General features: G+C 39.4%; 2 protein-coding genes across 2 annotated transcripts in view; one reads left to right on the forward strand and one right to left on the reverse strand.

Annotated features, from left to right (window-relative positions):
- LOC148337336 (CUB and sushi domain-containing protein 1-like) overlaps positions 1-19,494 on the reverse strand; it is a 377,282-nt gene that overhangs the window by 342,021 nt on the left and 15,767 nt on the right. The window lies entirely within an intron of this gene.
- chs1 (chitin synthase 1) overlaps positions 19,007-19,494 on the forward strand; it is a 16,876-nt gene continuing 16,388 nt past the window's right edge. The window contains exons 1-2 of the mRNA XM_088296643.1: positions 19,007-19,283; positions 19,384-19,480. Coding sequence (XP_088152769.1) covers positions 19,434-19,480 — 47 coding nt within the window. The 5' untranslated portion in view covers positions 19,007-19,283; positions 19,384-19,433. The remainder of the gene's footprint in view (positions 19,284-19,383; positions 19,481-19,494) is intronic.

The raw sequence follows: 19,494 nt of genomic DNA on the forward strand, positions 1-19,494 counted from the left end.
TAAAAAAGTACTATTCAAATAAAGTTGAAATACTACCTGAATACAATTTTAATTTTGCAAGAATATTTGAGATAATTAGTTTTGAAAATATGGGCAAATTCAACAATGAAGTTAAAATAATAAAGATATTTTTCTGAAATAAAATATTATGAATGGACTCTTAGACGGTAGAGGACTGTAAACGATGTTTTAAGTTCCATTCAGTACAAGTTATGCGTTTTTTAGAGTCCCTTAGAAATACAGACATGTAATGATCAGAAATGTTTGTAATAATATTTAGACTAATTACATGATCAATACAGATTTTTGCTTTTAGGTTTGTTTGGCATCTCTGACACCTTCAATTCTTTTTTATTTTGCATCCATTTTGTTTTCTAACGTGACTTTTGGTGTGGTTCCTATATCTCAATACATCAAAGGATAAACTTTTGGAATTTTGGGATGAGCAGCCAAATGACATAAACTCCACTTTATTGGGCTTGAATCCCTGAGTCGGATAGTAACATTTGATCATACTGAGGTTTGCAAGACTTAATTGACTCGATTGGAGTTGTCACAGGTCAAGAAAACCGGCACATTTTAATGAGCACCGGTCTCATCGTGAGACTCGGTATTTATTTAACCTGACTTGTGGGGGAGGAAAAAAAAAAAAAGTTTGAAGAAGTCTAATTCGCAGAAGAGCAGAATATTGAACTACTTTGCTGTGCTGCACTCAACCCAAGTTGTCCTCTGACAAAAGCACAAGGCCTGTCTGGAGGTGAATTATGTTCTTTGTAGAGCGTATGTAACCGTATTTTCTATAGTGTGTGTGTGTGTGTGGGGGGGGGGGTCTAATAGAGAACACACCTGTTTTCCTTAGAGAGCTGAAAGTCAGACAGGATGAAAATGAAAGAAGGGCAGAGATGACATAAAGGAGGTAAGAGAAAACCGACAGAAGGGGTCGGCAACATAAAAAGACAGAATTTGTATCAAACATGATCCAAAAAAATGATGTTCGTGACAAGAGAAATATTGTTGTCAGCCAGGTAAATCCTGTTTTATTTTGAAAGTGTTTACTGCCCGTAGTTATTGCGGTTTTGCTTCTTTCTTTTAGATTTCTCACTTTTTTTTTTGTCTGGCTGACGGGTTTACGCGACGCAAAAGCGCGTAAAAGGAGATCCGAAAGCACAACAACAAAGCGCCAAGATGACTAAACCAACAACGCATATCACCAAGTGTTATAATTAACCTGACATTCAACTTCTGTTTACAGTTAACTAAGAAACGGACAGTAAAGTTTTGTTTCAAAGTAAAAAATTAGATTTTTATATGTGACAAGGAAGTAGTACGAGGAAGTCCCTTGTGATTCCAGTAAGCGCTCAATAAAAAAATTAAAAAAAAAGATCCCTGGCTTCCTGATTAAAACTTAAAGCAGCTCTCTGTTCTGGTCTTCAACTTTCTTTTCTTCCAGCCAGTGATAAAATGAGTCCATAGTGACTTATCAACCTTGGAGACACCTGCTGATTTTAAATCCGACATAAAGTTCCTAATTAACCGTGGGGAAGAATTACTATCGGGTTTGAAGCTGCAGCTCCCTGTTGAATTATTCTTGCCCTGTAGGTTTGGTTTCCATTTGGCTTGATTGGTGCCAAGGTTCTAATATTTAATGGCTCGGGTTTAGCTTGGCAAATATGAGGTGGGGAAGTTTGTGTGTATGGCGTATGCTAATGGAAGAGTTACTTCCAAAATAGATTAGACGACATGTCATCAATTAGAATTAGAAATCCCTTTATTGTCATTGTACTCAAGTGTGCAACGAGATTACACTGTGTTGTCATTTGAAAGTAATTCTTACCATACGGAAGTTAGCGTACACATCATCGAATCGCAAGGTCTCAAAGTGCCGACCAGTATTTGAGTAGAATAACAACAGAACGTGACATTTTTTTTTTTTTTTGAAAACTGTTGATTAACTTTAATGAGGCAAAATTCTCAATAAAATACACTTAATGATGAGAATATTATCGGCATAGTCTTTTTGCAATTCTTTACAAAATTAAATATTTATTTTTATTGGCCTCAATAAAAATAAAAACTTGGTTTGAAAATCATTGCAGTCCTCCTAAATTGCTTCGCAAGAGCTTGCTTTTTCTACAGCTTTCTTTTTGCAAAACAGCATTTTCTACAAATATGACCAGGAATTTCAAGGAGCAACTTTAACATTCCCTGTAGAGTCAAAACGTGAAATTTAAAAGTTGTCACTTGTATGATGACGACACAAATTTTTGTCAACCTGGAACTTTATACAGCACTGTCACTAATTAGCAAACATGCTAGTTTGGCGTAGCATGTCTAAGTGATTTTGGGTGTAAAAAAAAAAAAAATAAATAAAAAAAAAAGTTAAAGGGATGCTTTATAATTTTGCAATTTTCAGCAGTAAAAATTTCATTCATTTTGACGGAAAATGACATCACATGTTGAGGTCTCAGGTAACAACCAATCACGGCTCACCTAACGTTCCCATGCTGAGCCGTGATTGGCTCTTACCTAAGCCCTCACCGCATTTGATATAATAGCCAGGCCCGCTCCAAAAAATTGGCTTCGACCCACCACTGGAAGTTCCACGTATGAAATAAGCTATAAGGTTAATGGAAAATGGAGCTGTGTGAAAGGACAGCGGAGTGCATCGGAAAATGTCAAAAATAATATCCCAAATGAGGCTCTGAGTTAAAAAGCATGTCGCAGAAACAGGAGTGGGAATCAGCGAGGTGAAGAACAAAGCTTTAAAAAAAAAAAAATAGATTCGGAGAGGAATAAATGCTTTGAGTTGTTTTGCAACAACTCCACTCCCTCCCTGAGCTCCAAATTGAAGACTCTCTCTCTCTCTCTCTCTCTCTCTTGTGTGGATCCTCGAGAGGGACAAAGTGTGAACCGGCTGCACTTGTCATGAAACGCTTTCTGTTTTTTGTTTTATTTTTTTTTTTCAAGGGGATGTTCTCATATCCTGGAATTGGAAAAAAAGCACTCACACATGAAAAGAAGATGGCATCAGGTAGAGAATTAAGATGCGACAGAAAGGTAAGCAGATTAAATCCTTCACAAGGTGGAGTTGCTCGGTCAGCAGAAGTCGTGGAGGGATAACGAGCAAAGATATTGTGAAGAGTACGTGAGCATCTATGTTAATGCCGATGATGAGGGCTGATGGGGAAATGGTGCGAAAAGAAAACGAGGTATCTTATACATGAAGATGTGGCGTTTAAGGTGGAGGAGGAGCGTCAAGGAGGTCCTCGAGGAAGGGTGAAGAGGATGTTGGGGGGGGGGGTGACTGGGAAGGGAGGGGTGGCGCGGCAGAGGAGGGAGGATTGTTTGAGGCAAAGAGCTGAGAGTAGCGTGAGGCATATGAGCACACACCACGTGATATTGACTGAAGGCTTTCCCTGTTAATTGCATATTCGCTGTGATTGCACGGCAATCGCTGAAGTGAATGAGAATAAGTTTCTCTTATTCAGACACGGGATGACAGCAAGGCAAACCTTTGAGGGGAATGCTGGAAGGCAAAATGGGAATTTGAGAGGCTAGAAAACATTCTAAAGACAGGCCTCGAAACAATTTTTCATTTGATTCCCCAAACACATTCCTCAAATCATCGTTCCCCATTGAAATGAATGGAAAGGCAATTAATCGGTTCTAGAAAAAAAAAAAAAAAAAATTTCAGAAAGTAAAATAGTATTGTACTTTATAAAACACAAAGTTTCATGTCATCTTCAACAGCACTTCTCCTGTAAGGGGTCGCCGGTGAATGTCGGCGCTTATCCGAGCTGACTTCGGGCAGAAGGCGGATTACGCCCTCAAATGGTCAGCAACCGGTCGCATGGCACACACAGACACCGTCCCCGAGAGGGAACGGATCCCACGTTGCCCCGGAAACAAGTCAGGCGACATAGTGATGGGTAAATGAAGCTTCAAATGTGCTTCATGAACCAGTTGTAGTTTTTTTGGACTCCAGTAGATGGCACTCTCGGTTCAACATTGGGCTGAAAGCACACTGACTTGACATTTTTTTAAACGCTTTATTTAAACCAACAGTGCCATCTAGAGGACTCCCAAATACAACAACTGGTTCATGAAGCATATTTGAAGCTTCATTTTCCCATCAATACCGCGACACCATCGGCAATCGAAACGCAAAGAAATTACATCATTAAATACAATGTAAAGAATGTTTATGAATCGTGATTTCCTGCTTCATTGCCCATAAGGTATATATAATTAAATTGTAACTTAGCCTTTCTGTCACTTGTGGAAATAACTGACTTAGCGACGGCTATATGTCTAACATCCAGCTGTTGCGAAATACGCTATGTAAATAAAATCCTATTGTATTGTAACATTCGCTTTACAAATATTTCATGACACATTCCGGGGCAACAAGTAATAGCTACGAACAAGGCAAATGAAGTAGACTTGTGTGTCGCTACTCACGTTCTCATTGATGCTCTCAGCTGAATAAAACTCAATCAACGGCGTGTCATAAAAGTTCAAGGACCACCAATAGAAGGCCGACAGGCGGAAAGCGCGATTGCGTTGGACTGATTGTCAGTGGATTCGCGACTATTTCTTAAGCCCGAAGCTCCTAAATCAAATGTAGAAAAAAAATAATTTGGGTGAAATGTTTAGCACGTGGTCTCGCTGTCTTGGAGATTTTTCTACAGAAATGAGACTATTGAAAATCTTACGCCACTGCGTCAAGAAAATGCCTTGAGATTTGCATTTCTTAACAAAACAAAATCTCAATCATGCCACCGTGTACTCCCCAAGTGTTTGTGACATTTATACTCCATCTGACAACAACAACAAAAACATTTGCTTAATTCCATTTTCCTGATGTATTCAAATTTGGAAATTGGGTGAACTCGCCATTATTGTTTCCACTGCCATGTCTCATACAGTAATAGTTTTTGACATGCAAATATACAATGCCAGAATTGATTTCAATAAATACAAAGCATATTTATAGGCTGCGGGGAAAAAGGACCTCAGAACAACTAAATATTAGAGAGCATGCATGTGCAATTGGCCACCAATGGGTCGCATTCGAGGTGAGGGTGTGGGTGTTATGTGACTCATGTCCAATTTGTCATGATTCTACTCGCGCACAACAGGAGAGCAAATGATTTTCAGCTGGCAAAGATTTAGTCCTATTTAAAAGAGTTAAAGTGAAATTATTTGTAGTGATTTGTTTTTGAAACGCGCGTCATTGTGTGACACTACCGAGCCCATCAATTATGCTGGTACCGTTAATGGCGCTCTAAAAAAAAAAAAAGGGTAAACATTTCTAAAACATGGATTTGACTTGCATGGCCACTCGGTTTAAAACTTGCCGCGTCTTAATTTAGTTTGGAGGCTTTTGGAATTTGGTGACGTTACAGTGGACCAAGGCTGTTTTCTATTAAATTCCCCAAGCTCACAATTTGTTGACAAAGTAAAATAGACTTTAGACCAGGTAAGAGCAGGCCTAAGTTGTGGCGCAGGTGGTGTAACACAATTTTGATGGACAGATTCTACACATTGCTGTGAAAAACTATTTTTTAATGCATTATTATCAGTAGTAGTAGTAGTAATATTATTATTATTATTATTATTATTATATGATTTTATTATAATATTAATATGTTATTAGGCGCCCATTTCTAACAGCACCGGCCTACGAAAATGCCGAAAACTCCACTAAGTCACGTTAACCGTTGCTAACTTGCGCGGCATGTAATGGCGGTCTTCATTATTTTATTTCCACACTGCAGTATATTACATGATTATCACGGCGCAGTCAGACGCTTTTGCCCGCACAATCAATGCGCAGCTGAAGCCAAGTAGGCTCTGTGGGGTGGCTTTCAACATGCAGATAGCGACCCAGATCACGTCCTTTCCCTCTTCTCTGAATGCGCTCAAGAGGAAGTCGAGTTCAGCCAGAGTTAAAAATGTTTGACCCTGCAGTTGAAGTTTAGGAAACTCAATCAAAGAGTACGTGACCCAGTAGTAATCGCTATTTGAAATGATTTGACCCTTATTAAAAGCGCATCTGACCAAAACGTATTCGTGCGTGATGTTCTGCCTCTGCCTGTTTTTAGTTCAATCAGCCTCCGCTACCTCTCTATTACGACTGCATGGACACACACCACACACACACACACACAGTTTACACAAAAATACACAACAGTGCCCCCTTTAATCTTGTGCATCCTGACAGGCCACACACACACGCACACACAGGTTGGAGATCAATTTCAATTCTCCAGTTAGGGAACAAGTCAGCAGACAGCCTTTCATCTCCTCAGCCTCGCTCACTTCCTCTTCCTCTCACTCCGCCCACTTGTCTCTATTGATCTCTGTCACTCTCTTGCCGTCTTGCTCTCCAGCACTCTCTTTTTCAAAACTCCTCCCTTTGCACGACTCTTTCGCTCCATCTTTCGTCCTTCGTCGCCGCCTCTCTGATGTCCATCTCTGATCTGCCAGAGGGCCTCGTCTTTCGCCCCTCCCTGTCCTCGCTCTCTCCTCCACCACAGAGAAGCATGCGCTGTATTGGGTCAAGTTCATTTCTAATCCATAAAAAGTTGCGCACACAGTCAGTATTGAGGCGTCTGTCTGTATGCGTGTCGATCTTCTCTTTGATCATTCGTCCGGCGGTCCCGCAGCACATCGGTCTCGATTCACGCATGCCTCGCATAGTCTTAAATTTGATTCGTTTTGATTGAAGTAGAATTCATTTACCTAACGATGGTAATCCCCAAGTCTCTATTCGATTTGGGCATAATTTTGGGTGATAAACGGTCATCGCTGTGATGTTTACTCACAGCAAAGCCTTTAGCTTCCTTATTAGTCAGAGTGCCGGTGCCTTCCCCCAACCCCCAAAAGGATTAATGTGAACCACACTCCATTTGCAGTCGTCTGGATGAAACCTTCAAATGCCTTTGTCTTACAACGCCAACTTTAGAAATTAACTTCATAAGAAATGGACACAATATCTGAATGCAAAATGGAATGTTAGTTATGGTAAATGCCTGGCAAGACCTTGTTTTTAAAAGATAACAAAACACAGTCAACGTGAAAGAATGTCTTTGTTTGCAAGTGTGAAGCAGCGATAGCAAAACGGAGAAAATGAAAATGATTGAAAAAGAATTTATGCGTGCTCTCGCTCAGAGTGTTTTACAAAAAGGATCGTTAACTCGAAACCTAAGTGACGTATTGTTGTCTTACATTTTTACATATTTTCCCCGCATCAATAAAAACATTTTGGCGCAATGTTACCAAGTCATAAAAAAAAAAACATCACAAATGTTCAAATTAAGGCAACCAGCATTACAATCAGATGAAAGTTTCTTTACATATAAAATATTCATGATGAAACCATGACATCTGTGTATATAAAATCCACTAAAAAAAGCTTGAAAAAGAGTATATGGGGCATTTCCAACGCAAACTGTCTTAAAAAAAAAGATAAAAGGAAATCAAAGAGGAATAAAAAAAAATAAAATAAAAAATAAAATAATAAAAAAACATTAAAATAATTAAAAAATAAAATCATAAAAATAATAAAATAATAATAATAATATGTGTGGCATGATTAAAGATGCTAGGAAGTAGTGGACTCTTAGCGATATTTCAAAAAAGAAAGTGTGGCGATGAGGTTAGCTGGATAGACAGATAGACAAATGTAAAATATGAAAATGAATACTTATTTTTCCATACTAGTGTCAAGAACGATAAAAGCTGAGAGAATAGAGAGAGTGGGTGACAAAGATGGTTCTGGTCGTCAATGCAGACATCCGCTCAGAACACAACATTGTAAAATGTAGGTTTAATTGTTTGCTTAGCGACAACCTTTTATGAGTAACAGAAGATGCAGGAAACCACGTAGAATTTACAGAAAATGTTAAAAAAAAAACACAGTGGACGTCTTGGCAACAATTATTTGATTTTCCCACAGATAATAAAATCCCACAACGTGCCGAGCTGTTTATTATATTTTTTATGCATATACAAACACTGTACAAAGATATTCATTTATGTGTTCTTCATATTTCTGTCGCACGAAAAAAATATCCCTCTTGATTATTTGATAGACCACTACTAATCTACGTGCTTGTTGTTCTTTCGTAGCGCTGGAATGAACAGTCCTGAGTTCCAAGGAGGGTGAAAACAATCTTTTATCAAATTCTAATGTGTAATCTAACATGGGTCGATAAACCATCATAGAGATCAAAATGAGGTGGCTCAGTAACCTCGTGAACCTCCTCCGGAGCGCACTGCAATTATGTTCTTATCTGATCTTGTTCTGTTGATCAGAAAGCAATTTACACTCATCTCGGAAACGGCAAGTCAATGAGGCAAAAGTCACTGTGCGTATATAGACTGATACACAAAGTTACTTGTATTGATATTGGCTTTCATTAGAAGGAAAAAACCCAAAAGCATTCTAGATGATATTTATTACTATGTGTTGACTTTCGCAAGTAGTCAACAAATGAAGCAGGATGACATTTACTTGGAAGGCATAATGAAGCCGCTCCAGGAACTAAAGTTGAAACAGTTTCTGTCACCTTTTCACAGCATTTTTAATTATGAAATGCAATAGCAATTCCTACGAAGGACGAAAGCAACGGACTACAGCTATCTCTACGTGCTTCTATCGGCTTTCAGACAATTATTAATTAATCCATGTAAATACCCATGTTCATGTTTTTTTCACAATCATTGAAGAAGACGAAAAAGAAGACGAAGAAGACGACGACGAAGACGACGAAGACGAACACGAAGTGGGGGACAAAGAATGAGAAGGAGACAAATAAGCCCATAATAAGGCAAGCACATTCGAGTAGTAAATTAGCCATCTGATAATCCTCTGCTGCTAGCATCTCTCCCACTTTTTTATTTATTTTTTTCCTTTTGGGGGAGGGGGGCAACAATTTTTACGAATAAGGCCAGACAGTCGAAGCCGGAGGGCGGGGGACTGACCGGCAAAAAAGGGTCAAGTGCCCAGCTCTGCTGGTGAGCTACTCATAGATGAGCTACTTACGTATTCCTTCGGGGCTCCCAGGTGCCCGTGGCCTCTCGTTTGGACAGACTGGTTCTATACTGAAGTTGCCTTGTCTTATATAAGAGTTCTTTAAGAAAAAAGCTGGCATTAAGTCAGCGAGACCTGCAGCAGAGGCAACCCGACCAGAGGAAGAAGCTGCTGTCAAACTGGCGAGAAAAAGCAAAAATTGGGGTAGACCGAGGACGAGAATCAAGAGAGTAATAACTGAGGGACGACACGGAGAAAGAATCAGATGTAAATTGACTTTGAGGAGGTTAAACTTCAGTCTATGCCCAGAAGAGACTGATTATGAGGACACACATTTCATTTCATTACAGACTGGCAGGTGGGAGGCATGGAGAGGAAGTGACTGTTTGCCTTTTATTCCCATCCCTTTTCTTAGCCATGTTGTTCCACAAGCTAATTAAGTTAGCGGCTAATTAGCTTGTTGTGTGATACACTCAGTAACCTTGACCCAAGCTTTAACTTACTTGCTACTAACATAATTGACACAAGAAGAAGAGTGCGACAGAAATACAAAGACAGGCATGATTAATGTATAATCCCACACACACACACACAGAAACTACAATTACTGATAAAAGTAGCTGGGAGGCTGACATTTCATTCAATTGATTTGTTGGTTATAGCTGGTGAGATTAAATCAAGTTCTGCTCCACTTTACACGAACCAGTTATTATTACCTCGGGTGACCAAATGTCTACTTATTTACACCCTATGTCTAGCTTTGTTTGGTTTGCCCGGCTCCATGCGTGTAATTCGACTGACATGGCGTCCATGATGATGTGAAAGGAGCAGAAAGGTTTGAGTTGACGGGAAGAGCGTCACCAACCTATATTGCATACAAATCGTGCTTTATTGAAGTTATTGCATAAGGATCTACTATCACACCCTGAAATGAAAACATAAAATAAACCTCTCGTACACGCATGCATAATTTATCAACCTAGGTGTTCAAGGTTGACCGTAAATTCTCCAGGGGAAAAGAGGATTTGAGTCAAATTTGACTATTCCTCTTCAGCCCAAGTGAGTCATGCTTTCTTACAAGGTTATGACAAGCCCAGACATATGACTGACCCGGTTCGTTTTCAATCTCCACTTATTTTCTGTGACTTGAGCAGCATCCCTGAGCCATAGATATATAACACTTAAACCATGCATCGCACAGACACAAAGCCATGTGTGATCCCCGCGCTCGGCTGCATATTGCACCTTTGACACAGCGTAGCAAAAATATAAAAAAGTCCTTGACCAAACTCTCCTCCGCAAACCAGGACGGCTATCAACACGCGTTCATCCTCGTTCGAGTATTTCGAAATCAAATAGAATTGCTGTTTGGGGAAATGAACTGAATTGCTTTTTGCATTATTTTATGAGATTTGTTTTGTATTTAAACAAGGTCAATCCACAAGTGAGGTAGCGGAGTAATCAATTAGCATTTATTTTTTGGGATTATATGAATGAAAGTAAAATGAGGCAATGTGTTCTGTTGCAGCTGCATCGTTTGTGAAAGCATTATATAAATAAAGATGAATTTAATGGCGGTTTGAATTCTTCAGTTACAGAAGTTGGCTAAACTGGGCTTGAACCAACGCCGCAAAGGGTCGAAATCCTCAAGAGGGATTTTGTGTAAAATTGAAAATACCAAACCAAATTAATTGCCTGACAAGTGGTTGTTTGCCCCCCATTGACCAATTTTATAGGATTTGAAGTGCTCCTCCTACGTATTTTTTTTTTCCACTGTGATAAACAGCACACAGGCCTGGATGATTAATCAGCGTTATCGATTAAGTCAAATATATTTGTCAGGATCATTTCAAAATATGATCCCCCATGTCGGGAGCCGACAATTTTTATGAATAAGTCCAGAGGGTTGAGGCCGGAACGGTATCAGGATCGCGGCTGGAGGGTCGGGGACTGACCGGCAAAAAAAGGGTCAAGTGCCCAGCTCTGCAACAAGCTTATCCACCCCTTTTCAAGTTCATTTAGGATCTTATTGGATTATAAACAACAGCTGAAAGACTAGCTTGTAAGTGTATCACATGACATGCTTCTGTTCAAAAGATACCTGGACAAGTGAGCTTTTAACAACCGTGCATGGTCAACCAACTCAACAATGTCTGGAAGGTCTGCCAGGTTTGTATGGTGGACCTGTGCCATACGTAATAGATCATTCTCTGACACCTCATCGAGCCCTTCTGAGAGGAACATTATGACCGATGAGATCGTTTTGCAAATGCAACTGCCATGTCAGGTGACTGCCAGTGGTCAAAAATGAAGTATGGGATACAGAGAAGTGCAAGGACAATTAATGCTGAGCACAAAACTGGTCTAGCATGTGTTTTTAAATTAGATACGGTAGCAGTCAGACACACCATTCTTAAAGAAGAAGGACATTTTATAAGGACTTCATGTATTGCAAACGGGCTTATTATTATTTTTGTAATTTTATTTACAGTTAGTTTTTATTACAATTTTTGTTTTTTTAAATTGTATTAGTTTTAATTCTTTTTCATTATCAATTTTTTTTTAGTTTTTATAAGTTTTACTTTTTTCAAAAACTCTGTTTTAGTATTCGTAAAATGTTTCAATTGTGAGCAAGATTTGAAAAACCCCATAGTAAGAACTGTGTAGTATAAAGTCATCAATGTTTTTAGTTTTAAAACGTTTTGATTATACGGGGTAGTTTAACAGACCAAAGACTTTAAATTGAAATAAGTACATGCAAGACTGTTCTCGTCTTACGGCTGTATCGAAATACATACTTTTGAAATCAACCCCAAAGCCTCATTTATTAAACAAGCTGCCAAAGACAAAAACGAAGTTCATTAAATATAAGAATTAGTTTCAGTAAGTCTAATAAATGGAAAATGTACTTTCAGTTTTTTCATCTTTTTTAAAAGCTTTTTCCTTTTTATTTTATTTTGTTAACAAAAATGTTCTTTCAATTTTAGTTGTAGTAATTTTTTTAGTTTTCGGAAACTAATATAACCTTGATTAGCGATATACACATTTTATTTGGATGGAAATTCCCCCATATGAGGAGAATGACAGAATAAAAATTAAATACACACATGTGGAAATACAACGATAATCGAAATATCTGCTCACAAACACCGGGAGACTTATTTGCTTATTAAAAGCAATCATCATCGGATATGCTTTATATTTGTATCCTACCAAAATCTAAAGGCAAACAAATGTATGAAATTGGGGCTGCTGCGGTGAAGTCGAAAAACAATAACTAGAACATATGGTATATCATCATAGTTGGATACGGTTGCCCAAACAAACACGCATGCTCGTGCATAACATGGCAGTGTGAAGCCAGAAGCGCGTAAACTCTAATTCAACTTTCAGCCTGGGTGAACAAGAGAGGCATTTGCATCTGATTACGCATTTTCATTGTATTCCTTTTTTTTCCCAGGTTAACTTTTACATATTTTGTGAGTCTTCCTCTTTTCATTTTTTTTCTCTCTGATAGCTTGGCTATTCAGCCAAGAATATAGTTTGGCCTCACTTGCGTGTTATTTTTATTATTATTATTTTTATTATTATTATTTTTATTATTATTATTATTATATTTATTGTATTTATTATTAGACCATTTTTTACCAATATATTTTTTTAAACTCCCTCCCCCTTTGAATGCTCCAATCTTTTATTTTTTTTTTTTTCATTTTAACTGTTTGCTAGAATGTCATTTCTCACAATTGCTTAAGATCACCCCTTTAAATGTTACATGACATTTGAATTTCATGGGTGGAAATCATAACCGAACAGATCAAGAATTGAGATTTAGAATTCAGGCACTATGTGTCGGAGAAAAAAAAAAAATACAAAACAACCCACGTCAGCTGGGAAAAGTTTTGATACCTCGACATATTATTCTGCTCGACATCGAATCAACAAAACAATATTATTATAGGAGCGTAACTACTGTGAAAAAAGAGCATGAAGCCAATTTGGGAGACCATAAAGATCAGATTAGCATCACAGTGTCCAAAGAGTGAAGAGAAAACACAAATCTGCATCTGGCGTCCTGATAAGAAGCTTCAAAGCACTTTTGGCTTCTTTTTGAAAGCAGTCGGATCCACAAAGTTATTATTTCTTTCACACTGGGGTTTAGCTGAATTCAAACAAGAAAAGACACGACAACTGATTTGGATCTGCCTATGGGATATCTGACTAATAGCACGGCATCACGCAAGTGGAATAAAAGCGTGACCAAACTGGAAACACCCATTGTGCCGGTACAGAGACTTCATTTACCTCATCTGATATCAATGAAGGCAAGCAAACAAAATCTACACGCTCAAAGACAAAGAGAAATGAGTCAACGGGAGAGCGAGCAAATGCGTGAAGCTGATGCCATTATAGACGCAGTCAGTGTGCGCAATATTCAAATGCGATTCCGCTACATCGTGAACAAAAAGTGGAATAAGAGGCACAAGGGACTTGATAGATTCTGCAGATGACAGAATGAAAACAAACAATGCGAGTTTGTGAGGCTTATATTTGCTTTTGATGATAAACATACTGCTGAACCGCTGTAGGCTTTAAATTATAGCACTAGCGTGAGATTTTCACCCGTATTCACATTAGGTCTGGTTGGAAAAAAAAAAAAAAATAAAATGTTTTATATCACTGTCTAAAGCAGGGGTGGGCAAACCTTTTGATTGGTGGGCCACAATGGGTTTTAAAATTTGACCAGGAGCAAATGGATAGAGTGTTTTGGTCACCTCACCTCATCAGAGAAAAAAAACAAACATTTAATTTTAAATGAAAATGAACAGAAGCATGACAACAAAATATCTGTCTTTGACACATCACAGTATTTAGAAAATAAAACATGAACAAGGTTTATTCATTTTAGTTTTTTTTCAAGTTCGGCAGGCCGGATTAAAATTTTTAACGGGCCGCATGTTGCCCCCGGGCCGTAGTTTGCCATCGCCTGGTCTCAAGCAAATTAACAACTGGATGATCAACGAAAACAGCTTTTTTTCCCTCGTACCTTTGATTGTGGTCCTCTAAACAATTTCAAATATTTTTTCATCTTTTTTAGATATTTTAGAAAACCCGTTTTAATTTATTTACTTTTAAACATTATTAAAGTTTTCTGTTAATGTGCTTAAATGTAATCAAAGTACATTCAAATAATTTTTGGAAGCTATTTTTGTCCTCTCTGCTTAGCTTTTGAATTCCTTTAACTGTTGTTTGTGTGAAGCACATTGAGTTGTCTTCTATTTGTAATGTGCTATATAAACAAACTATACAAATAAAATTGCCGTGCCTTGAGCGGTTTATTTGGTCAAGGGTGCTTTCATCCAAACTTGGACCGAGACCAGTTACGTGGCAATTGTGACGTAACAACTCGTTTTTCTTATCAAGAAATGACTGTATAATGAAACCAAGAGTGAGCTACGAGTGTGAATAGGGTCTTGAAAGCAACATTTTTACTTTGCTTTGCTGTGGCATTATTTCACTTTTTGTTGGGCATTCGCATGTTCGCCTCACATAATGTGCATATTTTGGACCTTTGGGAGCTACTGTACAATTCTTACGGTATTTTCGCATTAACTCATACAATGCATAAGACATACATATACGTTTTCAAAAATGTAGTCCCGCCTCCCAAAGACGTATTTATACGTTTTTTCTTTTTACGTCATAGTTCCGTGTTTTTATCGCATTAGAACAGAATATTCTGTTGGCCTCACAAAATCAGTCAAAATCCAGAAAAACGCTGGAATTGAGGGGTTTCCTCTCGTGAACATTTCTGGGATTAAATGAGTTCATTAGAGTCCAGCCTGTATTCCAACATCTAATCAATCAATGATGGAGAGTTTGCCGCAGGTCAGTCAATTTAAATGAAGCCATACTGTTTGGCCTCTCAATCACAACAAACCTGCCAACAATATATCATCAGACATGGAATAAACAAGATGTACTCCAATTCAAAGCAGCCTCATCTGTAAGGAGAAGAGCACTTGACTCCGGTTTGTATGGTGGACGCATTTCAACGGTCACAGGAGCGCTTTATGATTAGCAGCTGGAGAACACGTGACACTTGTGCTTGCACACTCCATCCCTGAGAATCCATATGTGCATCATGTAGGATGCGTTGGTTAGAGATGGATGGCAAAGAGAAAAATACAAGTGGGGCTGCAAATTGGATGTTTGGGAAATTAAAGGAGAAAAAAAAAAAAAAAACGATATCAGAATTTAAGTTGAAAATGTCATTCACGCGCCTACTCGCTTGTCCGTGAGTAAACAGCAAACAATGATTTTTAACATACTGTCCATATGGCTCCTAATTATAGCGTGGCACGGAACAATTCAGTCCGCTCAAACCATCGCCAGGCGTAGCTACCTTGTTTGTGACCTTTTTGTAGATCTGAGAGGCATCAGCTGCGTTCTAACAACGCCCTCTGTGACATTACCATTGTGACGCGAACATCTCGCAGACTGCCCAACTGTGGTCACACACACACACACAACTTCCCCGAGTGTGTTCCTCCATCCATTAATGACGACTTGTGTATGTTTTTGACTGACTTTCAAATGACCTTCCCGGTGCACGTTCAAGCTAAAAATATGCTCTATAGTTGCTGCATATAATTATTATGGGACTGCTCTCAAACTGAGGGTGTGTGTGTGTGTGTGTGTGCGCCTCCATGCCGACCATATGGCCAGCTGATTATGCGCTGGCAGCACATCCTAATGAGGGTCCACACCTGACAGAGACATTCTTTTCAGCACACAACGACAGACGTGCACAGCAGCATTAACGCGTGCGTCCATGACTTCACACATTCGATCACGAAGATGTGGGGCCTTCGCTAAATTGACATTAACTGATAAGAAACACCAACGTGAAATTCAAATGAACAAACTCATTGACTCCATCACACTTGAGTGTGACAATTTTTTTTTTTTTTTGGTCCTGAGCCACAACCACAGCTCTGTACTGACACCCAGTGGAAACAAGCACGTACAAGATCTGACCTGCAAGGTCGGCACTAGGAAATGTTTTTTTTTCCCCTTGGGAGAGATTATTTTGATACAAAGCCAAAGGATGTGGAGCCTGAATGATATGTAATATTTATGCAATGCTTATGTTTATACAACACGGGAACCAAACAAGCATTTTTAGATTAATGTGACAGACTGACATGAGGTTCATGCAGCGTTATTACGTGACCACAGTGAAATAGTTCCTTCCCATGGCGCTACTGGGTTGTGGTGTGACATTTGCCTTATAGACACAATACTAGATAAAGAAAAAAATCCAAAAGAGACAATTATGAAAATACTTCCATATTTCATTTCAAACAATTGCACCCATCGGAAACAACTGCTTTTAAGGCTGGCAATGTTTTCCGAAACACGGTAATACCAGGCAATGGCACTATGTAACTATGATGACAATTAAATGCAAGAAAATTGGATGCAAGAGCTCCGTGGACATATTGAAGTTGCCCTCGGTTGTCACCTGCAAGCATTTTCCACATAGAGCAGGTGAACTGAGTCCCAAATGGGCAAGCAGACGCAAGGAGTTCTTGGGAACTTCGAGCAGACCCAAGACTCCATCCATCCATTTTCCAAGCCGCTTCTCCTTTGGACAATCGGTTTGGGACACCCTGAGCTGGTTGCCAGCCAATCGCAGGGCACACAGAGACAAACGACCATTCACGCTCACACTCATACCTTGGGGCAATTTAGAGTGTCCAATCAACCTGAGATGCATGTTTTTGAAATGTGGGAGGAAACCGGAGTACCCGGAGAAAACCCAGAAGAACATGCAAACTCCTCACAGGAAGGCCGGAGCCGGAATGAAAGCCGCGACCTCTGCGCTGTGAGGACGAACACCCACCCAAGCCTCCTCCTTTGTAAATGTTTCACCACCTCAACAAAACGATTCATGGGGAGTCCCGTGTTACCTCGCCCGTCTTCCCCTGTGCGTCACTAGTGAAAAAAAGGAAGGCGCTCAGAACCGATCCACTGTGAGTTCCACACCTCTAGCTTAAACTGCTCTGTCATATTGACGGCGCACGTCACCACTGTTATATTGCCCTCAGCCACTCCTGACATGCGTCTCTGCCACTTCAGACTTCCTCATGCAGCAGAGCACAATTCCTCTCTGGGTACCTCGTCATATATTTCTCTAAATCAACAAAGGCACAATGCAGGTCCTTCTGACCTTCTGTGTACTTGTCCATCAAAACAATCAAGGCAAATAATACATCCGTGGTACTCTTCCACACTTTTGCTCTTAACTACTTACCCGAGTCTAGCTTGTGCTGCTTTTTCCGATGATTTCACAGTGTTGCTCATCAATTTTATTCCTCGCTGATTCACGCAACTCTGCCCATTGTCCTTGTTCTGAAAAATGGGCACCAGTGTTGTTCTCACCCTCGAGAATTCTAATGAATAGCCAGCTCAAAATCGCCTCAGTCACCTCTGGGAGATGCTTGCATACCTCCGCAGGTAAGTCATCAGGCTAGCTGCCTTTTCAAATTAAAATCAACTAATCATTTAAAGCAGGTGTGGGCAAACTACGGCCCGGGGGCCACATGCGGCCCGCTAAACGCTTTAATCCGGCCCGCCGAACTTGAAAAAAATTAAATGAATAAACATTGTTTTATTTTCTAAACACTGCGGTTTTTCAAAGACATTTATATTGTTGTAATGCTTTTGTTCACTTTCATTTAAAATTAAATGTATTTCTTTTCTCCAATGAGGTGAGGTTACCAAAACACTCCATCCATCTGCTCATGGTCCGGCCCCTCTGTCAAATTTTAGAACCCATTGTGGCCCGCCAATCAAAAGGTTCGCCCACCCCTGATTTAAAGACTCGAACCTTGAATTAGGCAACTCCTCGGAACTTCAGCCTCTCATCTGTAAATATTCTCAGAGTTCTGTAGTTTTTCATGAAAGGAGTGATTAGATCTGGAGTTAGTCAAAATAAGACATTTGAAAACACCTGTATTAATTTTGGAAAACCATCATCACTCTCGTCTATTTTCTGACACTTTTTCAGACCAACCCATTCACTGAAACCTGATCAATTTCAAATATAAAGGGATGAATACTTTACTCATTCACTGCCATTGACGGGTATAGAAGTCAAAAAGTGCATTAATTTTACCTGGGCTGGTAGTGAGTGAAGGTTTTTAAATCCGATTTACAGATTAATGAAAAAATAACAGATTTATCAACAGATTTGTTATTCAAGCAACCACAAGTGCTCTTTCATTTTCAATCATCAACTCTTCAAAGCACTCCCCCCCCCTACCCTTTACAGTCAGTCACTTCCTTGTGATTACATCGTCTGCACGACATGCAATCAGTCTGTGGGCTTCTAGCGCCACTCTTATCGGTCAATCACCTTATGTTGCTGCTACCTCCTCTGGGAGAAAGTGTTCACTAATGCTATTGCCATCCTTTTGGTGAAGTCTACCACCATGTGTGCCTCCAAATTCCCGTTGTGGATAGCAAATTTGTTTTGAACCCATCTCATCTAACCCCAAAATAAAAAAAAGGATAAAAAACGTCAACATCCATCTGGCGTCACAAGAACGAAATCAATAAACCAAGAAAGGAGAAAGTCGGTATTGGCATATATGACAGACTTCGACTTGTCGTTGCTCAAGATAACCTCAGGTCAAAAACTCCGGGCGGGGTGTGGGATCAGTTAATTAAAAACTCCAAAGAGTCATAGAAAGGGCGTGTGTGCGTGTGTACATAAATATGACCCTTGTAACTTTTTATGACCGCTTCCATTAAAACAGGAGAGATTACTGAGATTTTGTATATTAGTCATGCACACTCAAGTCGTGTTGGGTGGTTACAAGAGAAGCTTTTACAGTGTCCCTCACATGGTTATCTAACAGTATCTGACAAAGGACACGCATACTTGGAGGACGGCAGCACTCGCACATGTACACGCAGGTGGAAGTTACCTGGCAATATTTTTTTCTTCTTTTTTAGGACTAGTGACAACAAACGGGTGAATTAAAAAAATTAAAAAAGTGAAAGACAGCCACACTCTCCGGAGGACGAGAGGAGAATTCCAATTTTTGTGGACATAACTTTGGTTCATTCAGACCACATTATCGCTTACTGGTTTGGTTTTGATAGTCGGCACCGGCGTGACTGGAGGAAATTCCAGAAAGCTACACGACAAGGAAGAAAAGCTCAAGAAAAGGTAACTTTGTACTTAACTTCAACTATTTGTGTTCATGTTGCTATATTAAAGGTAATCTTGAAAGTTTCAAGAGAGCTGGAATCTTTCTCTTTTGTCACAGGATACATGATCTTCTTATTGCCCCCGAAGAGACGAGACTAGACAAGCAAGATGGAGGAAATAAAAAACAGAATAAAGACCATACAGGACCGACACAAGTAAGAAATAACTG

The sequence above is a fragment of the Idiotropiscis lumnitzeri genome, chromosome 5, assembly GCF_059441095.1.
Source record: "Idiotropiscis lumnitzeri isolate Australia: NSW breed Sydney's pygmy pipehorse chromosome 5, RoL_Ilum_1.0, whole genome shotgun sequence".
Classification (NCBI taxonomy): domain Eukaryota; kingdom Metazoa; phylum Chordata; class Actinopteri; order Syngnathiformes; family Syngnathidae; genus Idiotropiscis; species Idiotropiscis lumnitzeri.